General features: G+C 40.9%; 1 protein-coding gene across 7 annotated transcripts in view; it reads left to right on the top strand.

Annotated features, from left to right (window-relative positions):
- Positions 1-27,937, top strand: part of LOC140374637 (protein MTSS 1-like) — a 37,357-nt gene that overhangs the window by 4,972 nt on the left and 4,448 nt on the right. For 2 of the 7 annotated variants that reach the window (XM_072461575.1, XM_072461570.1), the window contains exons 3-12: positions 2,927-3,000; positions 19,773-19,857; positions 21,188-21,279; positions 21,368-21,442; positions 21,813-21,824; positions 24,553-24,710; positions 24,890-24,997; positions 25,087-25,184; positions 25,982-26,249; positions 27,444-27,548. In XM_072461575.1, coding sequence (XP_072317676.1) covers positions 2,927-3,000; positions 19,773-19,857; positions 21,188-21,279; positions 21,368-21,442; positions 21,813-21,824; positions 24,553-24,710; positions 24,890-24,997; positions 25,087-25,184; positions 25,982-26,249; positions 27,444-27,548 — 1,075 coding nt within the window. The remainder of the gene's footprint in view (positions 1-2,926; positions 3,001-19,772; positions 19,858-21,187; positions 21,280-21,367; positions 21,443-21,812; positions 21,825-24,552; positions 24,711-24,889; positions 24,998-25,086; positions 25,185-25,981; positions 26,250-27,443; positions 27,549-27,937) is intronic. The other 5 variants (XM_072461573.1, XM_072461574.1, XM_072461571.1 and 2 more) reach the window with 5 other exon arrangements.

Here is a 27,937-nt window from a genome sequence, read left to right as displayed (position 1 = left end):
GTGGTTGTGGCATACTTAGCATACACATGGTATTGATGCTGCTATTGCTGGAGTGCTAAAATATTCCCCAGTGTTGGCTTGTTCATGGTGACCTACAAATAAAGTATTTTGCTTTAAAGCCAGTGTCCAGTCTGCCCAAACTACCACTAAACCCCACATCGGGATCCCTGTAATCTGCGTAAGTTCAGGGGTACACACCCACCTTCCCCCTCCGGTCTGGATAAGTGACCAGCCAGCATATGTCTGTGTGTATTTAATGACGTCCCCAGGCAAAGCACTCTGTAATTTAGCTCCCCTCTCACAAAGCAACGAGGAAATCAACCAATTAAGTGTTGGGCTTGTTCTGTCATTTATTCTTCTCCAAATATGGTGCCCATGTTGGCTTTCAGAGGCCATTGAACACCCTCACATACACACATGTGCACATAAGTTCAGCTTTGAAGAAGGAGGGCGAGGACATTGACTGATTTATAATCACCGTTTAAACTTTAGTGGGATGCAGCTGTGTTAAAGCTGTGCTTTAATTTTGCGTACCAAATATCAACCGCACAGAATCTTTATACAGAATAAGCATACATATACCATTCCTGATCAATACGTATCATCCATCTGAAGCAGATGTTGAGATTGTTGAATTGGAAAACAAAATGCATTAATTGGGAATTGATGTGGTGGGCATACATTAAGCACAATGTTTTAATGTCTGGCTTTATAACCTTCCAGTTACAGCTTCTAAGAATAGATATATAAAATGTAATGCATATATTGTAGGTCCATGGGGAGGCTATTGTTTTCACAGAGGCCATGTATGTCAGTGCAAACGGACTGGAGTAGCACAAGTAAAACAGCATGCTAAGATTTAATCAGTTACAAGCCAGGTGTTATTAAACTTAATTTCTGTACTGTATAGTTAGTCCTAATGTGTACCAGATGCCATTTTTTGTATGTATTCCAGTGTATGAATTAGCATAGTGTTGGTTTGGTGCCTTTACTGACCTTTAAATGGAAAGGAATCTGTATGTGCCCTCGTGTGTGTTTCTTTTTCCATCAGCAGGGCACACCCCTGGATATTTTGGTCAGCTCAGCAACAACACACGACTTATTAACTGATGTTACATATCATATTTGAGTAATTAGAAAGTAATTAGTAATAATAGTAAGTGATCACATTTCTGTCTGGTATAATGGGACTCACTGTAAGCTACAATTGCAATAGTTATATTTTTATCAAAGACTTGCATTCACCAATGTCTAATGGGTCACTGCTTACTGCTTAAGATATTCCTTTATTGTCCCACATGGGGAAATTTCATTGGTGCAACGCAGGCAGATACAGAGGTAGATACAGAAGAACAGATCACTTATAGGAAGTCTGAAAAACACTTTCAGTAGAAGATCTCCTATAAATAAATAAAAACTCCCATAGACAAATAAATAAATAAATACCATTGCATGTGATCACGACAGCAATTGCACATGAATATGTGTCACGACAGCACATAGATTGCACATGAAAACGGTTGGAAGTTTATCAAAAGTGTTGCTGTAAACATTAGTTAAAAGTGTGTCAGACTATTGTAGACTATGACTTTTCCATTCATAAATCACACTCAGGACACACACAGTGAGGGGTAAACACTTGCCTTGGCTGTCCACAACGCTCCAGTTTATGCTAGCGTTAAAAGGATCATGACTAATACAACGTGAATACAATAGATTTATTTTTAGAAGAGCTGGACAACTCTCAGTTTTCTTCAAAAGTTTGCCCAGTCCACCAACCTGAAACGTTTGTGGGATTTCACAAGTTGAGTAATGGAAGATTCCCACTGGTCCCCCCCAGAAACTTTACGTCAGCACCATTGTATTTTAGGGACCTTCGTGGAGTTGTGGTTTTGTTGTGTCTGAAAGAAAGCCAGTTTGCCAGTGACTTAATCAGTTGACCTGGCAATGAAGTGAACTGTGGCCATTTCCAGCTAATTTAATAAGAGCTCGGTCAGACAGGCAGACAGGCTGTCATTCGAAACACCACCAAGAGACACTCCACATAATGACTTAAACAGAGGCGAAACACCAGCCTCTTCTTTATGAAGTCACTAGTGGTGACCTTTTCCCCCCATCATGGCTATTTTCTCTTTTGACCAGGCACCATAGATAAGTCAAACCAGTCTCAGGCTTTTCATTGCAAGAAAATAGCATCTTGTTTTCAAAGGGGACAAAGACGTAGTTTTCAGTAAGGCAGAAATATGTGCAGAAATATAATTTGATTTACAATTTTTTGAAAGATTGCGCTGCAGGTTATATATTTAATCCCCCTTTTTTGCATTCTGTTTCAATACTTGTAAGACTATAAATTATATTTTGCACATTTCCATAACAATTGTGATATTATCCATGTTGCAATATGTCTTCCAACAAGTCTAAATAGTCCGGTCAAGTGTAAATTTGGGAAATAACAGAATTAACTTGCGATTGAATTACAAATTACCGTACCATCAGAGGAAGCCCATGTGTTAGAACCACCGGTCGTACCTGAACCACAGTTTGAGAACCACCGGGGTTGACCACTTGGTTTCATTTTGCGTCGGGCCAGTCTCTCCTCGATGGCCTATAGTGTTGCTGAGCTGGACAGATTCCAAAAGGCATTCCTCTCTCAGCAGGGCACGCTTGGGTTTTGACTTACACACATGCAAATCTACTTTAATTTGAAGCCGGTGCATTTTTTAAATGTACATGTTTTCTTTACACATAGTTTCAGTCCTCATTAAACTGAGCATTTTCGGAACTTAGCCTTCCGTTGTCTGGCCATTGCGATTGTACGATCTCCTTTTCCCACAGTATTTAATTGCATGTCCTAAAGTTTTTTTTTTTACGTTTCAACATATATATTTTTGTACATTTTTCATTTTTTTGTTTTCTCCATCTTCAGGGCGACTGTGGTTGCGGTGGCGGCCTTCCTGGATGCCTTTCAGAAAGTGGCTGACTTGGCCACCAACTCACGAGGTAAGTACTATATGCAAGAACTGGAAGTATGAGGTGTTTCATCTAAATCCAACCTCAGCTACTTATCTATTGGCTGTTTCTAAATGCCAAACAATTGTGACCTCACTGAATGGGGGCCATCTTGAGATTTCCATAGTGACATGTGCCTCGGAAAGTTCAGTCTTTATCACCCCGTCGCTAAAACCTACAGGCTGTTTGTTTTATCGTCTAGGTAGTAAATCTATCCAAACGCTGCTTGAAGTGGGGCCACTGCCTTTGTCTACGGTCTTTAACCTACTCTGCCTCCCCTCCCCCCGCTTCTCCTTCTCCTCCTTCACCACATCTGGGTTTTGAGGTTGCTGTGCGTGTGGAGAGAGAGAGCGCAAGAGCCCATCCTTCTTCAGCCCCGACACCTCCAACCACCGCGCGATACTATTAAAAGGAGCTTGCGATTGAGCATTTATCAGCGCCGTCGCAGTTGGGAGCGAAGACAAGGCAGTCATCAGTCACTTCCTTGATCCGACTCCACGAAGCGTCATCTTTCTCTATGTGTTTGTTTATTTCGGCTATTATAAATGGTGCGAAAGAGTCAGTCAGGAGCTAAAAGGTGCCGCGTCATCGCCCATCTGCCGCGCCACCACTTTCTTTCACCTCTCCGTGTCACACTCTGAATCACTATTGTAGACGTACACAGCGCGTCCCATTCGTCAAAATCAGTTTACTTGTGCGGCAATGTTTATATTACCCCCTTTCGGATGCCAAGATGTTACGTACGTGAACATTTCGGAAGGCACTGGTAATATGATTTTTGATTGCTGTGAGTTTGCACATTTTGGTTTTATTCCAAATTTGCACCTTTTTGATCAGTTCTTAATCTGTTCTTCTCTGGGCAGTATTGTGAATTTACAGGTTTGCAATAGTACAAGAAGTGTATTTTTAGAAGAACCACTGTAGCATCACCTATTATGGGAAACAAACATTTCAGCCTGGGAGAGACCTGCAAAAACAAAACAAAAGCCAACAACATACAAAACAGAACCTTGAAGCAGTCTCTTGTTGGAAATTCTGTCCACAACTACACTTTCACAACTCAAAGACACACAATCTTTTTGGATGATGTCACCGTAAAAATAGCTGTCAGAAATTGAGATTTGGTCACATTCTTTCACGACATTCTATAGCACCTCAAAAACATGACGTACTTGGCCTCAGGAGTATAATTTTACTCCTGATGATTTGTCATTAAAGCGGGACTAAATGTACAAGGCATTTGTTATGTGTATGTAACAGACATGTAGTGCCTGGGGTCATAGTTTTTTTGCTTTGGGAACATCTCAACTTACTGTATTGTCCAACAACATTACAAAGCATGGGAGGTGTCTGTGCGGCCAAGCGGCTTTGATGTTGTCCTGCACCTGGATGGAGACCGTGTTAGATGGGTTTTCCATTGTGGTTGAGACATAAATAATTTACTTTTTTTCTTTACCAAAAGAATATCTATTTTGTATTAGTACTGGCATTGGTAAAAACATATGACACCGCTTATTCATGATGTACTAAAGGGCAGCGTCCGACTAATTGAAAGACTAAAGCTTTCGGACGCCTTTGTATTTCCCTATTATCTTTTTCTTTCTGATCTCGGCAGTGATTGTTGCCCATAAAATGGAAAGAGCAATTGTGTGAACGCCGCACACTTTGATATCCCTAAGCAGTCATGTTTAAGGCTGTTGATTGTTCCAAATTTAAAATAAATAAATAAAAAATTAATATAATCAATCATCACATACACATTTACAGTATGTTTTACAACTTGCACATCTCACACAATCTCACATTTAAAGGTGGAACAAACTACATTTTAACCTCGAAAATGTTATGTGGTTTTGCCCAAAGAGCTGAGATTTGTTTTCTCATGAGCCAGGAGAACAAAAACAAGCATGTAAAAACCTGTAGAACCTAAACAGATTGTGTTTTTGTTTTGAACCTTCCCACACGCCTGAGCCTTGCACACGTAGATCTTTATTCACTTACAAAAGCCTTTGACATTGTTCCGCTGTGTTTTGAATACAAAAAAATACCGACACAATTACTACACCCAAGGACAAATGTGTATTGTACCTTTTACCTTTACAGTACTACACCATTGAAAGTCCTTGAATTTTGTTGAGTACAATGTTGTTGCTTCTACCAACCATAATTTTAGCAGCTGACGTCCAACACTACCTCCTCCTGGCATTTCATTCATTAAGCCAGTGTAATATTGACATAGTGGGCGAGTAGTGCCATTTCCTTTTATTCAGCCACTGCGGAACAGCTGACGGCAAACACGCTGCACACCGAGACAACGTCATATGGGGCAGACAAGCTCATGCCACAAAAAGTATTTTCAATTATTGTGCATGATTTCTTTGATCGTAATAGTTCATTGTTTGAAATGACACAGGCCTTGTTACTCATGGACCTGCAGCTGCTTGGACTGTGTCTGCACAAGTCTTACGTGTGTTGATGCGTATTTATAAGCGTATGCGCAAGCCGAGGGGTATCTTGATCCCAGTGGTCCTATCAGCATACCCAAAACGGAGTTGGTTTGGACACGTCTTTATCTGCAGAGATGAATCAGACACCTGCCTCAAAGCTGACGTGTGCTAGCTTGTTACTACTACTTGGGAAGTCAAAAACCCATATCACGGCTCTAATGTGTTTTCAAAGGTGATAATTACAGTAGTTGGAAAGCGCAGTCACTCATCCAGTCATTTGAGTGGTTATGGGCACAAGTGAATTGGTAGCTAAGTGTTAGGACGGTATAAAAGCAGCTCATAGAGTTACTGTTCCAGTCTGTGTGATTAAATGCTTCTCTTTGTAGTGGAAAGGTTAAAACGTCATTCATCCTTGTGTAGTTGAAATATCATTAGTGCTAGTGCACATGGCTAAATACTTCCTGTCTGGCTTCAACAACGCTCTCTATTGTTATCTTTATTGTTGTCATCCAGCCGCTATTTATGAACCTCTGTGCCTTGCGCTTGACTTTACCAGTTACATTAACTCTGTTGGCCTCAGAACCACTTGAGCACTCTGGTGGTTTCTTTCTGTCTTTTATTCTGTGTCCAGCTTCAGCCTATTGTCCAAGCTCTCTCCCATGTCCCATTAACTTCCCTGCTGTCCCTCCTTATGGAATACTTTAGTTCCACTGAGGCCCAGGGAGCCCACAATGCAACCTGAAAATAACTTCATTCCAGAGTGCCGTTGTCTGGGAAACATTTGATCTTTCTTAAAACACATCTTTATATTTTGTATGTACAGTCAAGGTGAAAAGTTGTATTGTAAACATCAAGTGTCTCTTTTAGATTTCTTTTTTACTATTTCCAGGCGTCTGCTAATGCGCTTGGTGCCATTGCTAATGCAGAGCAAAGCTGCAGCCAACTGTTAAATGTTATCTCTGCCTGTCAGTTTTAGTGGCGTGAAAAAAACCTTGTCTGTTCTGAACTTTGATGTTAGGGAATAATTGGGGAACCAATGCAGTGGGATTGTGAGCGCAGTTTACCTGTTTATTTGAGACTAAAGACTTAGGCGAAGTGTTTGAACTTTTAAATTACATCGGTCTTAAAGATAGTAGCAGCAAAGAGTCTTTAAACCCTATGCTCCCGTGTACATGTGTGTGTGTGTATAGGAAGGCACTTGACACACCTCTATAGGACACATTCATTAGAGTGGCATATACGCTTGGCCTCCTTTCTGTCAAAGAGCTTTGTGTTCCTGCTCGTCACCGTCAAGGCTCAATGCATTAACACGGTAGAAACTTATTTTCCCATTTTATTTACTGTAAATATCTAATCCAGATGAAATTATTGTTGGTAGGATTAGGTTACATCAAATTACAGTCTCCTCTTTGTGCCGCTCTGCAACTCTTGAGATTCAGCTTTGCACCGACATGTCATAAATTGGCAGAATAAAACCTACTATGCTTTCAGTATTCTCTGCCACACATAGACCCCACACCACTCCAAAAACTTTCCTCTCACCCTGTCCGCTTCATGGCTGGACTCTGTGTTACGCCCTGAACTGCCCCACTGTCTGCAAACTATCTGAAAAGCCTTCTGTGCGATTTTTTTTCAAGCCTCCCTCCTCGTCCAGGGCAGGCGGTACATTTCCTGCTCCATGTCCGTTGCAGTAAGACCTAGATTTGTCTCCTCACTTCAATCCTTTCTCTGTTCTCCTGTGATTGCCCCGAACCAATCCTGAATAATCTCACAGATGACTGGAACCGCCAATTACAACGGTTAATGGGTCAAACACACTCACGCTACAGACACTCATACCATCCTTTCGTGATCGTAATGTGCGACCCAGTGGACTGAATTATCTGTGTCAAAGCCTGAGCTGATTTAGGGCCACCTTGTTTTTTTCAAGACTTTTTAGCTTGTACTCGGAACACAAACAGAGAAAATTCCATTGGCAGATTTGGCTTGTGCCAGCTGTTAGAATGAACATCTGCTAATCATCATTACAAATTCAGATTGGCTTGAAGGAGTGACTTGTGTGGTTGGAGCCAAATAGAAAAGACGTAAGATTTCAGAAGTTTAGGTAGTAGCTTAAACACTTTACATCATGTTGTCATGGTACACCTGAGTGTTGACGTGCGAACGCATACAAGGTAGGAGTACTCTGTTTGCTCTTTGTTTTGTTCAAACACAAACCCTGTTGGACCAGTATGAGTCAGACAGTCATATCGTCATCTGTCAAATGTGCATGATTTGCCTAAGCCTTGAGTGTTTAAAAATGAGGTTAAAACCAGTTTAGAGTGCAGCCTACAAGGCTGTCATTGGGACCCAAATTTGACAAGGAAAAGATAGCTTGGCCTTGTGATTTTGCCGATAAACTTGGCAGTCATAACACTGTTGATGGTGAGGTTGGAAATGTCAAAATGTTGTCAACTGGTGAGATAAACTGTCACTTGAGCGCACGAAGCAACAAGTAGGCTAAAGAGCTTCGTTTAACTTTTTATTTTCATTTTCTTGAGCTAATTCCAGAGTGACTATTTTTGGCTGGTATACTCAACAAACATTCACTTCACATTCAATCATGATGCCTTATTAAAGTCAACAAAGTCAACATCATATCATATGGCTCATATTTCATCAATGACGCAAACGGTGAACCATATCAGTAGGCCACTAGTTTTACCATTTAAAAATTACAAAAGGCAAAAACCCAAACTCTGACATTGGTTGGACTAATTTGATGAGACATGTCTGACAGAAAACCGATTGGTCTTTCCAGCAGCCAGAGCCAGTCATGACTTCACCTCGCTCCTTCTGACTTCACCTCGCTCCTTCTGACTTCACCTCGCTCCTTCTGACTTCACCTCGCTCCTTCTGACTTCACCTCGCTCATTCTGACTTCACCTCGCTCCTTCTGACTTCACCTCGCTCCTTCTGACTTCACCTTCTGACTTCACCTCGCTCCTTCTGACTTCACCTCGCTCCTTCTGACTTCACCTTCTGACTTCACCTCGCTCCTTCTGACTTCACCTCGCTCATTCTGACTTCACCTCGCTCCTTCTGACTTCACCTCGCTCCTTCTGACTTCACCTTCTGACTTCACCTCGCTCCTTCTGACTTCACCTCGCTCATTCTGACTTCACCTCGCTCCTTCTGACTTCACCTCGCTCCTTCTGACTTCACCTCGCTCCTTCTGACTTCACCTTCTGACTTCACCTCGCTCCTTCTGACTTCACCTCGCTCCTTCTGACTTCACCTCGCTCCTTCTGACTTCACCTTCTGACTTCACCTCGCTCCTTCTGACTTCACCTCGCTCATTCTGACTTCACCTCGCTCCTTCTGACTTCACCTCGCTCCTTCTGACTTCACCTTCTGACTTCACCTCGCTCCTTCTGACTTCACCTCGCTCATTCTGACTTCACCTCGCTCCTTCTGACTTCACCTCGCTCCTTCTGACTTCACCTCGCTCCTTCTGACTTCTGACTTCACCTCGCTCATTCTGACTTCACCTCGCTCCTTCTGACTTCACCTCGCTCCTTCTGACTTCACCTTCTGACTTCACCTCGCTCCTTCTGACTTCACCTCGCTCATTCTGACTTCACCTCGCTCCTTCTGACTTCACCTCGCTCCTTCTGACTTCACCTCGCTCCTTCTGACTTCACCTTCTGACTTCACCTCGCTCCTTCTGACTTCTGACTTCACCTCGCTCCTTCTGACTTCGCCTAGCTCCTTCTGACTTCACCTTGCTCCTTCTGACTTCACCTCTCTCCTTCTGACTTCACCTCGCTCCTTCTGACTTCACCTCTCTCCTTCTGACTTCGCCTCGCTCCCTCTGACTTCTGATTTCACCTCGCTCCTTCTGACTTCACCTCTCTCTCCTTCTGACTTTACCTCGCTCCTTCTGAACGGACCTGAGCTTTGCCAAAATCATTATAAACCTGAAACTAGTGCCATAGACGGTCAAGGTTCCTTTAGTACATGTCGTCGCTGTGTGTTCAAGGCCAGGTGCTCTCACAGCTGGTCCGTGACAGCCCTGCACTCGAAGCTTGTTGTTTGTCCTCAGGAACTTTGTGCTCACTTGAACTCCACTCAAGGACAGATTTTCATAATAATGAAATGCAACTCCTACAAATTACCATAGGACACACAAGGAGACTGACAGTGGACAAAGACACAGTAGGAAACCGTCAACTCTTCAGGGAACTGCATAAGCCCTGAAGGTGATCTTGCATTGTCTTCCTTTAGTCTCTGGTCAGGCACTATTGTTTTTCTCAGTAAACACTGGTCGGGAATATTCAAATCAATATTCCCCTCGAGCAGACCAATATTGACAAAAAAATGTATATCTCTTTGTTTTGGAGTATCTTGATAACAATATTAAGAAAATCACATCAGATGAGGTTTAAATATCAGACAAATGAAATGTCTGTAAAATGAATCACAAAACTGCATAAATATCACCTTATGCATTATTTTTTTAATTGAAATGTTTAATCAGCTCATTGTTGCATTTTCTACTATACTTTATGTACTCGATATTCAAGTTTGGCATATCTTCAAAAGCAGCATTCACAGTATTGTCTAAAATTTAATAAATTGCCCACTTCTACATTCACATGACTTTTAAATAAGTATGTATGTTTGATTTTTAGTAAATATGTAATCAAGATATTGCCACTCCTCTCAGCCCTCTGGCATTGGTCAGATTTCCTGTTTGTACAATATTTTCAATAAACTAAAACCCTGCGGTGGATTGCGTGTCGAACTCACCGTGTTCAGCAGTTTCTAAAATACAAGACTAACAAGTTGTCAAGTGACTATATCCAATTTCTCTTGCCATGTGTTTCGTTAATACTGCACGCATTTTGAACAAGTACCTACAAAGCACTGAGATTAGATTACTACAACTGTTGCATTATCCCATCTCCGAGCCCATTGAGTGTGGAGCTCTGTTGTCCCATGGACACTTCATAAACTTAATGAATGCTGCGGTTGTTGCAGCGCTGGAGCTCGCGTGGGCGGGTGGAGGATGTGGGGTGCCACTGGGGTGCAGAGAATGCCCCGCCGCTAACTCTTTGACAGCGCGGGACTCTCTCTTACACACACACACACACACACACACGCACGCTGAAACGGGCACGCAAAAAAAAAAAAAACAAGCACAGAGTAGATGCAATCTGCCCGTCATTATGGCAAACAAGGCCGCGTTGTGTTGTGCTCACAAACAGTTCACTCACTCTGGTTTAAATTATCACCAGTATCTCACAGACAAAAGGGCTCAGAGTCGCACTGTGCGGCCCAAAGGAAAGGTCACTAGCACATTCAGGGGCCAAGACAAAATGTGATATGTGCTCTAGTTGGTCTAAGTGAGGTTAACTGTATTCCCGTCTAATTTGTCATCAATCCACTTCTTTCTTATCGTATAACAGTATCAGAGCTAGCGTGTTGATCTTACAATAATTCAATTAGAAGTCACGGTTGCTTCAAAACAAGTTATTTAGAACTGATAAGTAGATTTAGCAATTTAACCACTTAGTTAGTTACCAAAAAACAAATGGAATGCCAATCCAATATCTCAAAGCCGTGGCGCGTAGCTTTTGCATGTTGGGGCATCATGGTGTGTTTCTGGTGTTCAGTGTAATTGTAACTTTCAATTGCCGTATCAAAGCTTGTAATTGTTGCCTTCATATTTAACGTACGCATGAGACATCCATAATTATAATGATTCATGTAGAGAAATGTTACTTAATCTTACGCCTGTGTTACTTTCCCAAGGTGTTCCACAAAACACTGCCCTGTTTTGCTCTGCTCATTTGAACCTTTGTCACTTCCGAGTGAATCATCTACGTTGGGACATGACAGTTTGCATGTTTTATTTGTTGTGTTGTCATACTGCTCTTACACATAGACACGGGGTTACAAAAGGCCAATAAAACTATGATAAGATTATAGAAGCTGAGTAATGAGCTGATTTGATTTAAGTTGTCTAAATGCTTTCGATCTGTTTAAGGAATGTGTGTCAGGTCAGAAAGGAAAATTAGTGGGGCACAAGAACCAAGAAAAGAACTTGAATGGACCCAAGGGCAATCTCCTAACTTCGTCGCCCTAAAAGATCGGTCTATTTCTGGCTTTAATACACTGTCATTCTTCATAGTTGTCAAATGTTTTCTGAATTCTTGTTTGCTGAAGGTGTTTTAGACGATAAAAAGGTTTACTTGTGACCTTGCAAATGTTCTGTTCCATTGTAAGTAGCTCTTTTTTGGGCAGCTGTGGGAATTAATGGCGCTTCAGTTGGTCTTTTAAAGGGCAAAGTGTCGGCCTCTCTTTGTGCCTGTTTATTTACACACTGTTTACAGACTGCACTGTTGTGCTGCCTCACATCCCGCCATTCACTGCTGTGATTTCTTTGCTACAACTAAAACTGACCACAAAATCAGTGTTTCAAGAATTTGCAAGGAAATTGCTGTCTTCAAGCATTTTCCCATGAAGTGTATTCTCTCTGCGGGTTTATTTTTGTCTTGACTTTGACCGCCCTCTGAACTGTCCAACTGCTTATTGGCTGGATTAACTCCGGCACTATGTTAAAGTCATAGGAAAAGATTGGAATAGACAACGCAAGACGGGGGAAGAGGTTGAAAAATGTGAAAGTATGTACGAGGTACTGCAATACCAAAACAAACACAGAAAATTGTTGAATGCATGTGTTACAGAAATTGCCTCAAAGTAGTTGGGACCTACGTATATTTACTGATCATCTAAATTCAACATTCACTGTTACAGTAAAGCGCTGGAAGGCTACGGTTAGCATACATTAGCATATGAATTCTGCCTGGAGACTACCGGCAACCAGAGGATCCGCCTAGGGACCACACACAGTTGCTCTTTTGAGTTTATCTGCATTTGAAATCCTAGAAATCTGAGATCACGTTTTCAAAGTAAGATTTTCCTGGGAACGAGACAGATTCAACATTTGCAGAGGCGTATTGTTTTCATCTTTAAATACTTTGGTTTTGAGATTCCTATCAGTCCAAAGTAAATGCCAATCTGGTGAACGGAAAGCAGAGAAAGTGGCCCCAGAAGCAAGACAATACTTCAGCCAATTAGTTTTAATAGTTTGTTTGCACACCGCACTCGGCTCCGTCTTTTAAAATGCTCTCAGCCATGTCACTGCATTGAACTCATCAACTCTTACATTCCCCTGGTTAACTGGACCATAAGCTGCATACAATAATGTACTATGACAGTGACATTTACCATTAATTATGCTCTGGTCCTCTTGTCTCTACTTGCTTTACAATAGGAGCCGGGGCAATGCTTTAGGCAGCAATACTAGAACTACATTCATCAGTATTCAGCTGGAGCACCTCCGTCCCGTGGCACACTGACACACTTAGCAACATCGGCTTTTTCGCTACCGTCTTGAGAAAGCTTTACCCTTTGCAGGTAGCACGCAACATTCATCAACCCGCGAGACATATTTTGTATTTATACTCGACATGACAGGAGACGTAAAGAATGAGGCAGATTGAAGATTGATGACGGTAGAACTGGTTTGAGAGGAGTGGAAAATCAGTTTGACAGGCAGAGAGAAAAGCAGCGAAGATGAGAGCAGAAAGGAGAACTAAATTGAATCACATGAGGAGCTACAGATTCGAGCCCAGACCCAGAAGGGTAATGCGAGTCTTGTGCATTGCTATTCTGGCCACACATCACCGCACTGGGAGACGAAACACACAGAGCCATACATTTCAAATATTTCAACACCGTTGTATCAAGGTTGTGGTGTTGTTGCTCTTTTCGATCAGCTCAACATTGACAAACTAAAACAAGTCCTACCTATTCATTTAAGCACCATTTTTTTCCAGTTACGATATTAAAACAAATACCAATCGTGTCGCACCAACAATAATAATGTCTCTAGGCCTGTCACAATGATTACATATCGTCTTTTTTGCACTGAATTTTGTGTTATCTGTTTGCTGTATGACAAGATTTGTGCTATAGAAGGTTGAATCAGTAATTTCTATGACGGATTATAGATACAAAATAAAGTGTTTAATTCTTCTTTTCATTTATCACTGTTCATGCCTTTTATAACACTATTATACTTTAAGGAGTCACTGGGATTATCTGGCCTTTGGATGATTGTACCAGTGGCATAAAGTAGTTTCAGTATTATCCTTTATCTTGATATCTTTCTGTAGCAATATATTACACATCAAACAATGTTATCGTGACCTGCCTGTGTCACGTATCAGGTTCGACCCACAAAAAATAATCAGTATCAAGTATCAGTTCTCTATTGCAGTTTATGATATTGGCAGTACATTTTCAAATAAACAATACTATTCTCTTTATTACTCATGTGTTGGTCAGTAATAGTGTGCTCACCACAAACTAATTTCACTTCAGTTTGGACTACACTTGGTCCTCCTCTAATTAGTTTTATCTCTTGTTCAGTTTCGATTACAGCTGTGAGACAGATATCATATCTTTTATAGACACATACTGTACACTCAAGGCTACTGTCTTTCCGGCGTTTGTGCTGTACATTTCTTCTTTCCCTCGAGTCTCCTCCACTTCACGTCTCGGTGACAGCTGGAGCCAGAGCATGTGTGTTGGGAGCAGGTGCATGTGTGTTTGTTCACCCACACGTTTGCATTTGTTGGGGCCTGGACTGAGGAGGCTAGACTTGCTGACTGGAGTGTGTAAAAAAGCCATGAAGACTTTCTGTCAGCAGCTCCTGATGAATGAAGAGGAAAGTCCACAACTCATTACCAGCATCTGACCTAGAAGACCTTTGTTTTTTGATTGAATGTTGGTTTAGCTGTTTGATATTTTGCATTTGTAGACATTATTTCCTCTCTGTATTTGACTCATCCTTTGACTGCCTTAGGGTTTCCTGTCAATAGCAGCGGGTGACCGACGACCGCAGTATATCTGCAGATCTTGAACCAGGATTTTGTTCAGTCCAACTTAATATATATATATATATATATATATATATATATATATATATATAATATATATATATATATATATATATATATATTATATTATATTTTATATATATATATATATATATCTTATTTAGGGCTGCAAGATTCGCAATGTGAATGGACATAATTGGCTGCAACGGCTGCAATTTTTGAAGCGCCATCATGTCCTCCACAAACAACAACATTATTGTTATTCCACTCGAAAACTGTCAGATTAGATCTGTAACATGTTCTGAATTATGTGATTCTTTGATTAGTTGGTCAGTTCTTGTTGGTCAGGCCTATTTCAGTCTTTTTGTCCTGGACACTTTTAAGATGTGAACTTTGAACATAATTCTATGATTAAAAGACAAATTGCAAGTCTCATCGCAATCGTAACTAGAACTCGTGCAGCCCTAATCTTCTTTACACATTTTTTGCTGCCTACTTTTATGTTGTTCTGACTTCTTAAGAGTTATTTTAGGGCAGCAGACTCAAAGACAAATAAATCAATGAATGAAATGCCAGCCTGAAACGGCGCACTGTGGGTGGCTCCATCTGGGCACACCAACTGCTCAGCTCGTACGTGGAGTCTGAGAGTGCAGCACAGATGCATAGAGCGGTCATTGCGGAGGATTAGTTCTTGTTATGCATTTCTGTCGGATAAAGAATTTTCTGTTAATGTGACGTATTTGGTTTCTTGCAGTATTGATTATCACATGTTTTTGGAATATGTCGTGCGGTAATAAAGCTCTCAAGATCATTGTAAAACTTGTTCAAATGAGTATCTAGTTTCAATACTATGTTTATTATAGATTAGTACCTTAGTTCCGATACTTTTGGACAACGCTGGCTTAGCATTGGTTTTAGTTGGCGTTACCTTACTTTTATTGAGCAAGATAGCATTGTTTTATTTTTGATTCATAAGATCATATAAAAGCAGCAGGTGTTTTTGATTTCAGGCCGTGCAGAAGTCTTTAAGCTTGGCCAATTCGGTGTGGTCTGCGCCTTCTACTTTCTCTGGCTCTCTAATTAGCTCGGCCCTGTCCAGCTGGAGACTTTGTGTGTGTGTGTGTGTGTGTGTGTGTGTGCGTGTGCGTGCGTGTGCGTGTGTGCGTGTGTGCGTGTGTGTGCGTGTGCGTGTGTGCGCGTGTGTGTGTGTATCCAGCTGCATGGACTCTAGTCTCTTATCACTGTAACCACTGGCCCACAGTTAATGGCTACCATCTGGTGCCCATACAGAGCCGGGTTTAGCTACCAAGCTTCTCAGATTCACAAGGAATTCTTTGGGCAAATCCCTCTTTCCACGCCCATCAGACTCCGAATTATAGTCAAGTACGTCTCTCAGATGTGCCTGAAATAATATGGCTTTAGATTACTTTCTGACTATGCTCTCCACTGGTTTGGGACTCGAATCTTCCAGTAAGACCTGCAAATGTGATATGTTATCTTGCAGAAAATAGAAGTGAAACCACTGTGCCAAGTTGTGAAGCGATTATATGGCTGTTGCATTGTAAATGAAATGGAAGAATTGGACCATATCATGTTTCTAGTGTTATGAGTCGCAGCCTACTGTGTGGATGCCTTATTGATGGTTTCCTGTTGCACTGAGTAATGTCACACTTTAACTGTGGGTGTCCTCGCTTGAAAGGCAGATTGAAGGAGACATTTTGTGTTCAATAAAGCAATATTAAGTAATTTGTCTTTATATAATATGTTGCACCATATCATCAAAAACACATTCCGCATTTGTAAATGTTGTACACAATAAAGGTTTTTCTGATTTAGATGTACTTTTTCTTGCCAGGCTCATATTAAAATAGCTTGACCCTTTCAGGCTGATTTAATGTAAAATTTAGATACATACAAATTGTAGTTTTGAATCTAAGTTTGACTTAATTGTCCCTAAAGAGAAATGTATCATGGGCTACAGTTCAAAGCACCATCAGCTCATCACATAAATGAAGTGTGAAAAGTGCCACAGTCCTCGACAGTCACTTTTCAAGTTGCAGGTCAGATCTGTGGAGAAGGGAGCCTGCTCACTGTAAAAATGCAGTTTTTTTCTGAGCAATTAAAACACCCATCATTGAATAAATGTATAATAGATACAGTAAATTTCATGCCACAGGAAATTCCTGGCAAAGAAATAACATCTTCACAGAGACAATTGTGTTAACTTGATTATGTTAAGAGTGACAACATTGTATATCTTGGGTGCAGCAGATACGCTAGGGCTAGTGCATGTCTTAAAGGGTTTTAGAGCGTTAGTGCGGTGTGACATTCCTGGGGCAGTCTGGGACGGCGTTAAAGACGGAGACAGCCACAGCAACATGACATGGAGTGGCCATGCTGCTGCTCCTTCTCCACTGACCCCTGTTCACACACCTCTGTCACAAATGTCCCCGTGGACCGTTCACACACCACACTCAGCTATTTGAGACAAAGATTGTGCTAGGAAAGTGTGAAAGTCATTGTTTACTTTAAAGTACACGATGACACACATTACGCTTTAGAAATCAGTATGAAAGGCTAGCAGGTTTTAGGGGGAGTTAATCATGTTCCTAGTGATGTGTGCTAGTGGCATTTCAAACTCAATTTCAACTGATGATTAGGCTTCGTACTCGTTACTGATTTCCATACCACAATTGTAATAAAAAATGCAATTTTTTTTACGAGAGACATACTAGACATAGGTATTTCCAACACAAACTATTCCTATTTCTTTAGAATACTAAGATAAGATAAGCCTTTATTTGCCCACACAATGGGGAAATTTAAGTGTTGCAACACGTAGGTACACAAGTAAAAGAACAGATAACTTATAGAAAACTAAAATAAAACACTCTTATAAAAGACCTCTTATATTCTTAATAAAAAGTAAAAAAAATAATAGTAACAAAAGTAACACTCTTATTTACAGCAGTTATATGGACGGAGAATATTGCACCACTAGATACTTGTTAGTCCTTTATTTAGAGACCTCTTAATCATGGTTTGGACCTTGTTTATTCCTGATGTCAAAAGACTTAATTGACCTTGATTTATAGACTCCCTTTTGCTCATGAAATACTCGTGGCTACGTAGAAAGCTTGATCTTTTTTGATGCGGCATTGGTTGTGAAACCTTTGACAAGCATTAGTGTTGCAAATTGCCTAATAACGTTACACGCTGACTCACGAGCAACACATTTGAGTCCGCCTCAGTTCTAAACAGTCTTTGAGCGTGACTGTTGTTTGTACCCGTCACTGCTTGTAAGTGTTGCAGACATAATTATAAGTCTCGCAAACCTCTGTCACCAAGAGCGTTTCTATCGACAACCAGCTATGCCACTACACAGACATAAAGCAGTGGTCTATGTGCAGCAGACAACTGGTGCTGCCAAAGGAGCTATTTCCATCCAGAGGTCACTTGGTGCTAGTCCGACTTGAGCATGCTTTCTGTGTTAGCAGTCACTTCATCTTTTATGCCGCCAAGAACCCAAATAGTAAGCCAGCAACACTAGAAATAATAGGCTGGTGTCTTGGCTGGTGCCCACACTGTGTTGCTTGATATGTATTTTTTGTCTCACTCAATTACCTTAACGCAGTAATATGACAATTTGGTGAGATTGGTATGTCATGATTCAGTGGTTTTCTGTTTAATGCAGGTCTATGCTCAAACTCAAAACACTTTTTCTTCTGCCCACCCTCTCCCCCTATTGGTCAGCCTCTGTTATTTATGAGTGAGTGAGTGAGTGAGTGAGTGAGTACCAAGGGGAATTCAACCATTTAACCAGTGACGTGTGAACTCTTTTTGGAAGTTCAAGACAGAAAAAAAGAGTGCATGACAAAATCGCGTTTGAAACTCTAAGCAAATTGTGATTATTATTATCTACAACATATGTTAATTTCAAAGGAGGGCTTTAATGCTATGAAAATTAAGTCGACTAAAATTTCCTGAACTGTTTGACTGTAACCTCGCACTCTCTGGCCTATATTGCTTGCAGCTGATTTCTCATTTTGTGCCGTCAAATCAATCCATCAAATCCAGAAGTGGAAGTGGGTGTGGCGCGTCCCGCTGAATGATGTGTTGAAACCGAACTCTCCTGACAGCACAAGTCGGGGTTGAGACTTGTGCCCACGTTAGAAATGGGCCTGTCTTTTTAATTTTCTTGTGGGCCCCGTGGCCTTCCTGCGGCACCGCGGCAAAGTTCAGACCCCACCTTCAACAAACAGCCTGGGAATTGAAGACCGATAAAAATAGCAGGATATAGGATGACTATACAAGCTGGTGCGTGAATGAAGGGGCATTATGACGTTGTGTAACAAAAAAAGACCTTCTGGTTAACGAGTAGTCACACCCATTGCAAAAACAAGCTCTCGTAGTACTATAGACACATGGATTATTGAGTCAAAGTTTGGGTTTTATGGGCGCAGAGGGGACTCTCAGTACATTCTACACTATATCAGGACACAATGAAGTATTTTTATTCTCCCATTTACTGCCCAGTGTATTACATTCTTCAGCATTGTGTACTATTAATACTACGCATAGTACGGTCACGTAAAAGGGTTGTTCTTTAATTGTGGGTCCCTTACTTTTGATGGGCTCAGTGTATGCGAGTTGTGGACCTCAGTGTGTGGCTTTGGGAGTGACTGACAGCTCTGTGTGCAAGTCTCCGCATGAAGCAGAGTCTGCGCTGACAGCAAAATGGAAGTCACTGTTGGGAGGATTACTACAACCCGACTCTGTATGAAACGCACTGGTTCGAGTCCTGCTCTTTGGTCAAGGGGATCGCTCGCAAAACATAAGTTAGGTGCCGCGTCGTCCTAAGTGCGAGATCAATTCCCGGCCCGGCTTGCTGAATGTCTCTTCCCACCCTATACCCAATTCTCACGCTGCTTACTTTCCTGTCAAATTCAGCCTTCAGGCCAAAGAAACAATCGGATTCATGCTTGCTTTTCGTGCACTCAACACACACTCACAGCTGCACCGGCGACCCACTGAGAGCGCAGCAAGTCACACAGAGCTGCCAGACAATAGTCGCGTCAATCAGTGCCCTGTCCTTGTTAGCCGCCCTGCCTTAGTCTATTTAGTGGACAGTTAGTTTTAGATTCACTCCAGGAAATGCACACCAGCTTCAAGATCTGTAAACCTTTGGACAATGGTGACTTACAAAGACTGTTACCCAGAGATTATCAAAAAGTTTTATTATTTGTGTCAATCGCTGAATGAATTGTCTTCCCGTGATAACACCCCAAAACTGAAGACTGCTGTGTAATTTCACTGTATAAATAGTATATGTCCGTCCTTATCTTAACTTTTGTTCTTTTTTTAGGTGGAACCAGAGACATTGGGTCTGCCCTTACCAGGATGTGTATGAGGCATCGAAGCATAGAGGCCAAACTCAAGCATTTCTCCATGTAAGAAAAATGTTGCTTTATGTGATATAATGCTTCCCATATGTTGTGGGATTTTTTGAACTTGTTAAATCTCCCTTTTAGATAAACATTTAGAGAGATTGTGGTCATTATTTCCTGCGTTTGTCCGTGTTTATAATCTATAGGAGTATGACCCCACCCCTTTCAAGAACATGCCAATAAATTGTATAGGGACTTGCGGTTTGTGGATATTTTGCAAGCGCCTGCTCCAGTAAAACGCCCCTTGTATCGGAATTCAAAAAAAGAGACGATTTGTCTGGAGCCGCAAGCATCTGTAATGTGTCAATGCCGTCCCACACACACTGGGCAGACAAGGGGCTCTCTTAATTTCGAGTGGCATTTCAGGAGAGATTCCATTTGGATCTCCATAGCAGGGTCTGGACGCAGGGGGGCTGTGGTCAGCACCCACCCACTGGCACAGACGCACACTTGTCTAAGAAATGTCTGCAAGATGGAGAAGACTAATTTTAGTTTCATACTCTAATCCTGCAGCTGCCCAGCTCCCAGCCTCTTAAACAGCCTCACAAACCTGTGAGATGGACACGGGGTAATGATTGACAGACAGGACTGCAAGACTCCAGTTTCCTCCTGTGACATGCTGTTAGACACTCACTCTCGCTGTTAATAATTGACAAACATGAGCAGAGTCTGGTCAGATAGAAAGACAACACTCTGACATTTACTCATATTATCACCTATGTTTGACAGATGTATTACTGAGAACACATGGTAATGGAATATAGCAAACGCAGGACTAGGGATGTCATGACATCAAAATGTTCTGGTACAATTATTATGAGAAAAAAGAGCATGATTTAACAATTATCCACGATAAAAATCAAACAACTGTTAGCTTTGTCTGTTTAAATTACCATGCCTCCTATATGTGATTAGCTTTATGGAAAAAACAACAACTTTCAGTTAACTAAATGTATGTGACATAAACAGTTTGATACATTTATTTTAATTTTTTAGGGTACATTTAAATTGAATAATCACAATTATTGATTAACCAATTAATCTTGACTGTGCACTGTTGATGCTACACCAATGTCACAACTCTCACACAACACTTAACCGCAAAGCAAAATGACAAATCAATGTTCCAAACTTTACCTTATCAAGAGATATTATTTTATCTTTCAAGTTTAGACAAGCCAACAAAAAAAGTAACATGTTTATTATCTGCATCGGAAGCTTATTATCTTCAGTCTCTCGTTGTAGCGCTGCATTAATGAGCTTTAAATCTGTACTACAATTGTACGAATGATCGCCTGTGTTTCTAATCGTGAATGATGGTCTTGGTTGTCAGGGTCTTCATGGAGGGTCTGGTTGGTCCTTTGCAAGAACAGATGGAGGAGTGGAAAAGAGGAGTCAACTCTTTGGACAAGGACCATGCTAAAGGTAATATATACTGACTGTCGTTTGTAAAATATAACGAGAAGGCGCGGCTCGCTCGAGTAAACACGCTCTTGTTATATTTCTTAATCAGAGTATAAGAGAGCGCGCCAAGAAATAAAGAAGAAGTCGTCAGACACGCTCAAACTTCAGAAGAAAGCAAAGAAAGGTAAACACATGCCTTGTTGTTGTGTTAAACAGTGGAGCAGGTTCATGGCAGAGTGCAGGGAAAGCAGACTGGATGTATGAGTATATTTATTTGACAGCAGCAAGGCCTTAGCGATTAGCCTTCTGTTTAAACATTACCTTACATGGAAAACACACTGAGGGAAGGCCCTGGCTCACCCCTCTTTAACCGTCCTCTATAAACATATTCATCTACCTGTAAAAATACTGTGCACACTGGAAACAAAGCAACTTGAAAAGAAGGACTGGGGTTAGGTGAAAGATTTGAAAAGTGAAGACATTTTGTGTCTATCAAAGTGACAGACGTGTTTTTCCTCTCCTTGTCCCCATGTGGTTCCCATCTGCCCCTTCAGCTGACACTTGGGGTAAGTCGTAGTCCAGGTTAATGCCCACACTAAAGTCACTAAAATGTTATTTATTCGAGCGTAATGTAGTTTTAGTGGCATGTCTAGCGTCTCTCACAGATCTTGTAGCTTGTTGTTTTTATTTCACCTTTTCTATGGAGCTGGATTCATATACTTCACTATGTGTCTGTCTCTGTTTAGTGACTGTTGTTTTTAGTTTATCACGCCGCCTTTACAGTGCAACTTCTGGATTAACGCTTCACAATGTGCTGTCAAGCTTACAAAACAAATTGATTATGATTAATATTATCAGTTGGCCAAAGGAAAGAAAAATATTTTTGCAACTCAGTTCCAAAAATAATTTTCTTTGGGACATTGTAGTTGGTATTAGCACAGTACAATTATGTTGTGTGAAAGGGCACGGCGCTTACTGACTTCAGTAGCAATTTGAAAACTATCTCAAATGTTGCAATTTAATTTGCAATTTATTTTCTTTTATATATTTTAGATTTCATTTCCAGCTCAATTCCTGATTCCTTTTGAAAGAATAGAAAAATATTAAACACTAAACTAATACGAGAATCACATGCCATCAGAACATATCTTTTGTGGTAAAGTACAGGGTTTGTAGTTTTTTTACTTTACAAGATATACAGAATATTTTGTTCTCTAAAACGGACATATTACCATTTAATTTGCAATTTACGGTTTTTCTTGCCCCACCAAAATGTGCCATATTCAAAGTGTATTTGTAAATATGTGTAAAGGAATTTCTTATTGTAGTGTTGGGATTAAGCAACATAACCCCTTCAGTTTCGCTTCTTAGAGCCAGTGTTTTTCATCCTGGGCCCTGAACCTTAGCCTGTAACGGCTACCTAATGAAATCATTTGTCATGTGAAAACTGTAGAAGATAATCTCATTTGTGTGCGAGTACATGTGCAGACTGTGCTAATATAACCCCCACCAAGTTCAGACACCTAAATCTTCGAGACAACACTAGACAAATACCAAAATGATGTGAAACTTCATGTTAGGGAAGATTGTTCAATTCATTAAATGTGAACCTTGATTTCCTATTGAAATATTCCAATTGATGTTGTTTTGAAATTAACATTGGACAAAAAAACTACAGCAAATAATTTAATTTTAAGGGTCTTTTTAAATCAAACTATAAGTAACTTTTTCAATATAGAAATTTGATTTTAGGGTTAGAAAAAGTTTTAAATTGCTACTTCATTTTAATAATTCTTATATACTAGCTACAAAGCTTAAGGTTCCATAATACAAAGACTTAAAATGTAGGTTCCAGTTTTAACTTTCCGGTCTGGAAACCTCTGCAGTTGTTATACTCAATTATAGCCTCTATATTGTCATGTAGAGAGAACTTCCATAAACCCAGACAGAAATGACATTCCACAGATACAAAAAAAAAAACAATGTACTTCTTATGGAAATTAAATTTGTTTTGTCAACAATCTGAAAGTTTTCTTAAGAAACTATGTCCTAAATCTAGTATTCTTTTCAGTTAATCCTTTAATTAACTAATTTCCTTTTGAGTGGAATTTTATTAACTATGTGTAATTTGACAAAAGCAATCTCCGGCTTAAGTATGATACAATAATGAAGAATGCTTGAAGACCAAATTTGCCTTATCCATCAAAGTTTTAAAAAAAAGAAAAGTACAGTATAATTTTTACAAAATCTGTTTTCATAATTTGAGTCAGGTGTAATCACTGTCATCTAATTTGATTTAGGCGGATGCATTATGGCAGCAAGATTTCCACTCATTCTCTTTTCCATTTGCAATTTGCAGATTTAAATAATGCTTCCCGGTCATTTACAGTGCGCTGTGGTCTTGGCGACGGACGAAAAACTCCAGTTCATTATAGTATGCTCTTGATAAGGAGCTCTTTTTCCATTGCCTATGTAAACGTATCTGTGTTTTTAGCTATTGATTTGCACAACATGCGTGTCGAATGTCACGCAAAGACAATAGTTGAGCGTTTACCCCCGGACTCGGAGGGACCACAGTTTTTCTTGTGGCTTTAGATTATCAAAGTAAGTCTTGTCCGTCTATGACCTGAAGAACAGTGAGTAGATAATGCACAAGCCTTGGGCAGTCGCCAGCCTTCCTGCCTCCATCAAGTGGCTTTGATTCAGATTCAGGGTCGCCCCTCTTCACGTACTTGACTATGCACACAGTCTTTGCTCTTAACCCGGTCTAAGAACACTTGCGGTCTACAGTGTTTATCAAAGAGCCCTCAAGATATAGTCAGCAGTGGGGCATGTTTAGTTTTATCCCTAGCATTGCAGTAGAACAATCGAGCTATTCAAGTTTTTACAACGCAAAATGTTTTTAAAATTACACAATATAAATATCTGGTACAACTTGAGGCATTTTATTGATTTAAAAATGTCTTGATACACATGCTATGCCTTTTTCTGTCACAGCTGGGCAATTAATCACATTTTAATTGAGATCGAGATTGTGTCATTTCTAACTGATGCCACTGATCAGCTTGGGTCTTTTTTAATCAAGAGGTCTGCATCTAATTCTCTGTCTGTCTGCTGTATTTGTATTGGAAGCAGTTTGTAAAAAAAAATCGGGATCAATCAACATGAGAAAAAAATATATTGATTTTGCAAATGTACCCTCATACTAGATTTTATTTAAATATTAGTCTGGTTTTAAACATGCACTCTGAAAGGAAATTAACTGGAATGTTTCTGTTTTGTTTTGTTCTGAAGGTCGAGGAGATTTCCAGCCCCAGTTGGACAGCGCGATGCAGGATGTGAGTGATAAATACATTCTGCTGGAGGAGACGGAGAAGCAGGCTCTGAGGAAGGCTCTGATTGAGGAGAGACAGAGGTTTTGCTATTTTGCAGCCCTGCTCCAGCCTGTTGTGGTGAGCACAGAACTGTGAAAGTATGAAAATAAATGTTTATAACAGCCAAAAACAGCATCATTGGACTCTCCCTGCATTGAAATATGTTATCAATCACACATAATTACTGTGCTTCTGTTATACTATGTTGAATGACAAATTATTCTGTAAATGTTAAATGCGTTCCTGTGTTGTTTTAGGATGAGGAAATTTCTATGTTGGGGGAGGTCACACACCTCCAGGCCATTTCTGATGACCTCAAAGCCTTGACCTCTGACCCACACAAACTCCCAGCAGCCAGCGAGCAGGTGAAAATAAACAACAACACCAAAGTGGAACCTATCTGTTTAATCACATTTCCACTCTAAAATTAAAGTATTTTCTTTTTTTCCCCCAGGTGATTCTTGATCTGAAAGGCTCAGACCTGAATTGGTCCTATCAGACGCCTCCTTCTTCTCCAAGTTCCACTGTGTCTAGAAAGTCCAGCATGTGCAGGTAGTTAATTAGGTTACTAATGGCAAAATATAAGGGGAACACGGGAGCCTTGTCAGCTAATTATAGCTTCAAGAGCAGAGTAAGAAAATACAGTATGTTTTGGTTAAAAAATAACATGGCTAAACTGCAAGAAGCAGGTTAGTTTCCTGCTGTTCACTCCCCCCTAGTGGTGAGCTTTGAAACACCACTTATACCTTCAAACCAACTCAGTCCAAAAATCAATGAAAAATAATTGACAATACTCATTATTAGTATTGCCCTTGGCTCTTTGCTATTGGTGCTCCTGTACTTTTTGCCAAAAATGTGCTGGTTTTGAAACTATTTCCTAACATCTTTGGAATAATGATGTTGCCCTTTCATTTCTGGGAACTTTTATGGCCTGAATATTATGCGTCTTTAATTGTACATTCATTAACATGCTTTGGTGCACCAGTTTTTTAATCATGTCTACATATTATTTCGCTTTTTATTGAGTGTTTGTTTAGCAGTGATGTGGCTGTTTAATCTAAAGTCCAAACTACTCCTCAAAGCAGAATTGTTAAAGTTTCTAATTACTGTCGTTAATTCATTCTGTGGCGTATTTGTTGTGACTATATTTGATTAATATACATATAATAATGTCACAGCCTGCTGCATCTTGGTCTGCTGTGCTAATGGTTTCCCCCCTGTCTCCTCCACACTTCCCCCAATCCCCCATCTTTGTTGTAAAATCCTTGTTTTGCTGGACTTTCTTTAATCTACTTGGTGCACTCGGCCTTCTTTCCTCTACCCTTTGCTTTCCCTGTGCCCGTTGACAGTAGTCTGAACAGCGTGAACAGTAGTGACTCCAGGGGCTCTAGTGGGTCCCACTCTCACTCTCCTTCCTCCTCTTCTTCCTCCTCTTCCTCACACCACCTTTTCCACCTCCATCATCCCCCGCGCAACCGGTACCGCAGCTCCACGCTCCCCCAGCCGACCCCAGCGCGCCTCTCCAGCATCTCCTCCCACGACTCGGGCTTCATCTCCTCCTCACATGACCAGTACGTGTCGTCCAAGTCTTCGTCGCCCATGCCAGCTGAAACAAAGGTAAATGAAAAAAACACACGCGCTCAGTCTCTGCTGTAATTTAGACCACAGAAAAGCATCTAAAACCACATTGGGTTTGATTCACAGGACAGCGAAGTCAGACAGAGAAAACCCCAAATGAGAGCTCGCATATCTTTTTCTCACACATCTCCCCAGCCGCTCTCTGGCTGCGGGAAGTCCATGTCATCATTGGACTAGTGTTATTACGGCATAAACGCACAGGAAATTAGTCTGCTTCTCTTTTAGCCCAGAGGAGAGTCAGAAAAACCTCATCCTACTATTAAAGAGCAGACCGCTGTGACAGACGACTGCTTGGGTAAACATTCGCAGTCTTGGAAGTACTTAGACATAGACTCATTACACGCATCAAAGACAAATAAAACTTACTTTGTCATCAGTTATGTCGGTGGTATCACCGGGTCGCCATATGTCAACAATATCGGGTCAATTGAAAGGACTTTAAGATCACTTTCAGAGAGAGGGTCCTGGAAGACTGAGTGAGGTTTGCGGTTGAGACGCTGTGTAGTTTACCGCTGCCAGGAATCAGCGCTTCCCTGTCCAGAACACACTGGTATCATTAGCCTCCAACTTTATGATGTAGCGAAGGTGGTTTGGCAAGGCACAGGCCGAGCCACACGAAACCCCCAGCCTTCTCATGGCCTCTTGCTTGTTCTGTGGCTTCACTGAGCTCACTTCAAAGCTCCTTTTCCATCCTATTTCCGCTAACACCAGCCTATTGCCTTTCCCTAATGTGCACCCATTAACTACTGTATGTGTCAAGCAAGAAGACAATTTCCCAGTAGGCATGGATTAAGTATCATTATATAAACAACATAATCATGCTCTATTTGCTAACAGCGCTCTTTAAATGCAACATGACAGGCCTCTTATTTAGCTTGACAGCTTTGGCAGGTACAATTCCTCCTACACATGCCAAAGGGATGAGTAGCTTCGTCTGTGCTTTTTTTCACACACTACAACACAACACAACAAGTTTGCTGCTGCTGTGGCTGATGCCTTTTGCAATTAGTGCTGGTACAACTCCCTGTCCACCTCCTATATACAACACTAAATGCTTGATATTCTTTTGACTGTGGCCCTGCGGAAAGTGTTCCCTGCATACTAACACACTGCTCTTCTGTCTACCTGCTGACGTGGGTCCTTCCCCTCTCCTCTCGCCCCTCCCTGCTGCAGCCCTGTCCAAGCTCCATCTCCTCTGAGATGTCAGAGACTGGACCCCTTCGCAGTGACTGCCCCTCCGCTCTGAGCTCTGCTACTGACACTCAGCACACTGACCAGGTGAAAGACACGACTTCCTAACTGCCTGCTTCAATCTACTTTTGATAACAGGATCTATTTGCTTCAATACAGGTTTTAAGAAGGTTTGGGTTTCAATGTGTTTGCTTAAATGTCCTAGATTATTGACCTGCTTAATTGATATTTCTGAATGGACCTAGGGGTGGTCGATATTCACAATCTTTTTTGAAGTAGCTCGATAACGATGGTCAGACAATATACAGTATGTAAATCCCAATGTGAAATATCTGTAATATGAATCTCAAAAATGTAAATTGTGTAACTATATTTGAAAGTTAACTATTTTGCATTATTACCATATATTAAATAAGCTCTTTTTGTAGCATTTTTTACTATAAATCATATACTTGATTTTCAAATGTTGCACTGTT

Source organism: Eucyclogobius newberryi, unplaced genomic scaffold, assembly GCF_026437365.1.
Source record: "Eucyclogobius newberryi isolate DKJ021-1_F unplaced genomic scaffold, fEucNew1.0.hap1 SCAF_3, whole genome shotgun sequence".
Lineage (NCBI taxonomy): Eukaryota > Metazoa > Chordata > Actinopteri > Gobiiformes > Gobiidae > Eucyclogobius > Eucyclogobius newberryi.
This window is presented reverse-complemented; position numbering and strand designations above follow the sequence as displayed.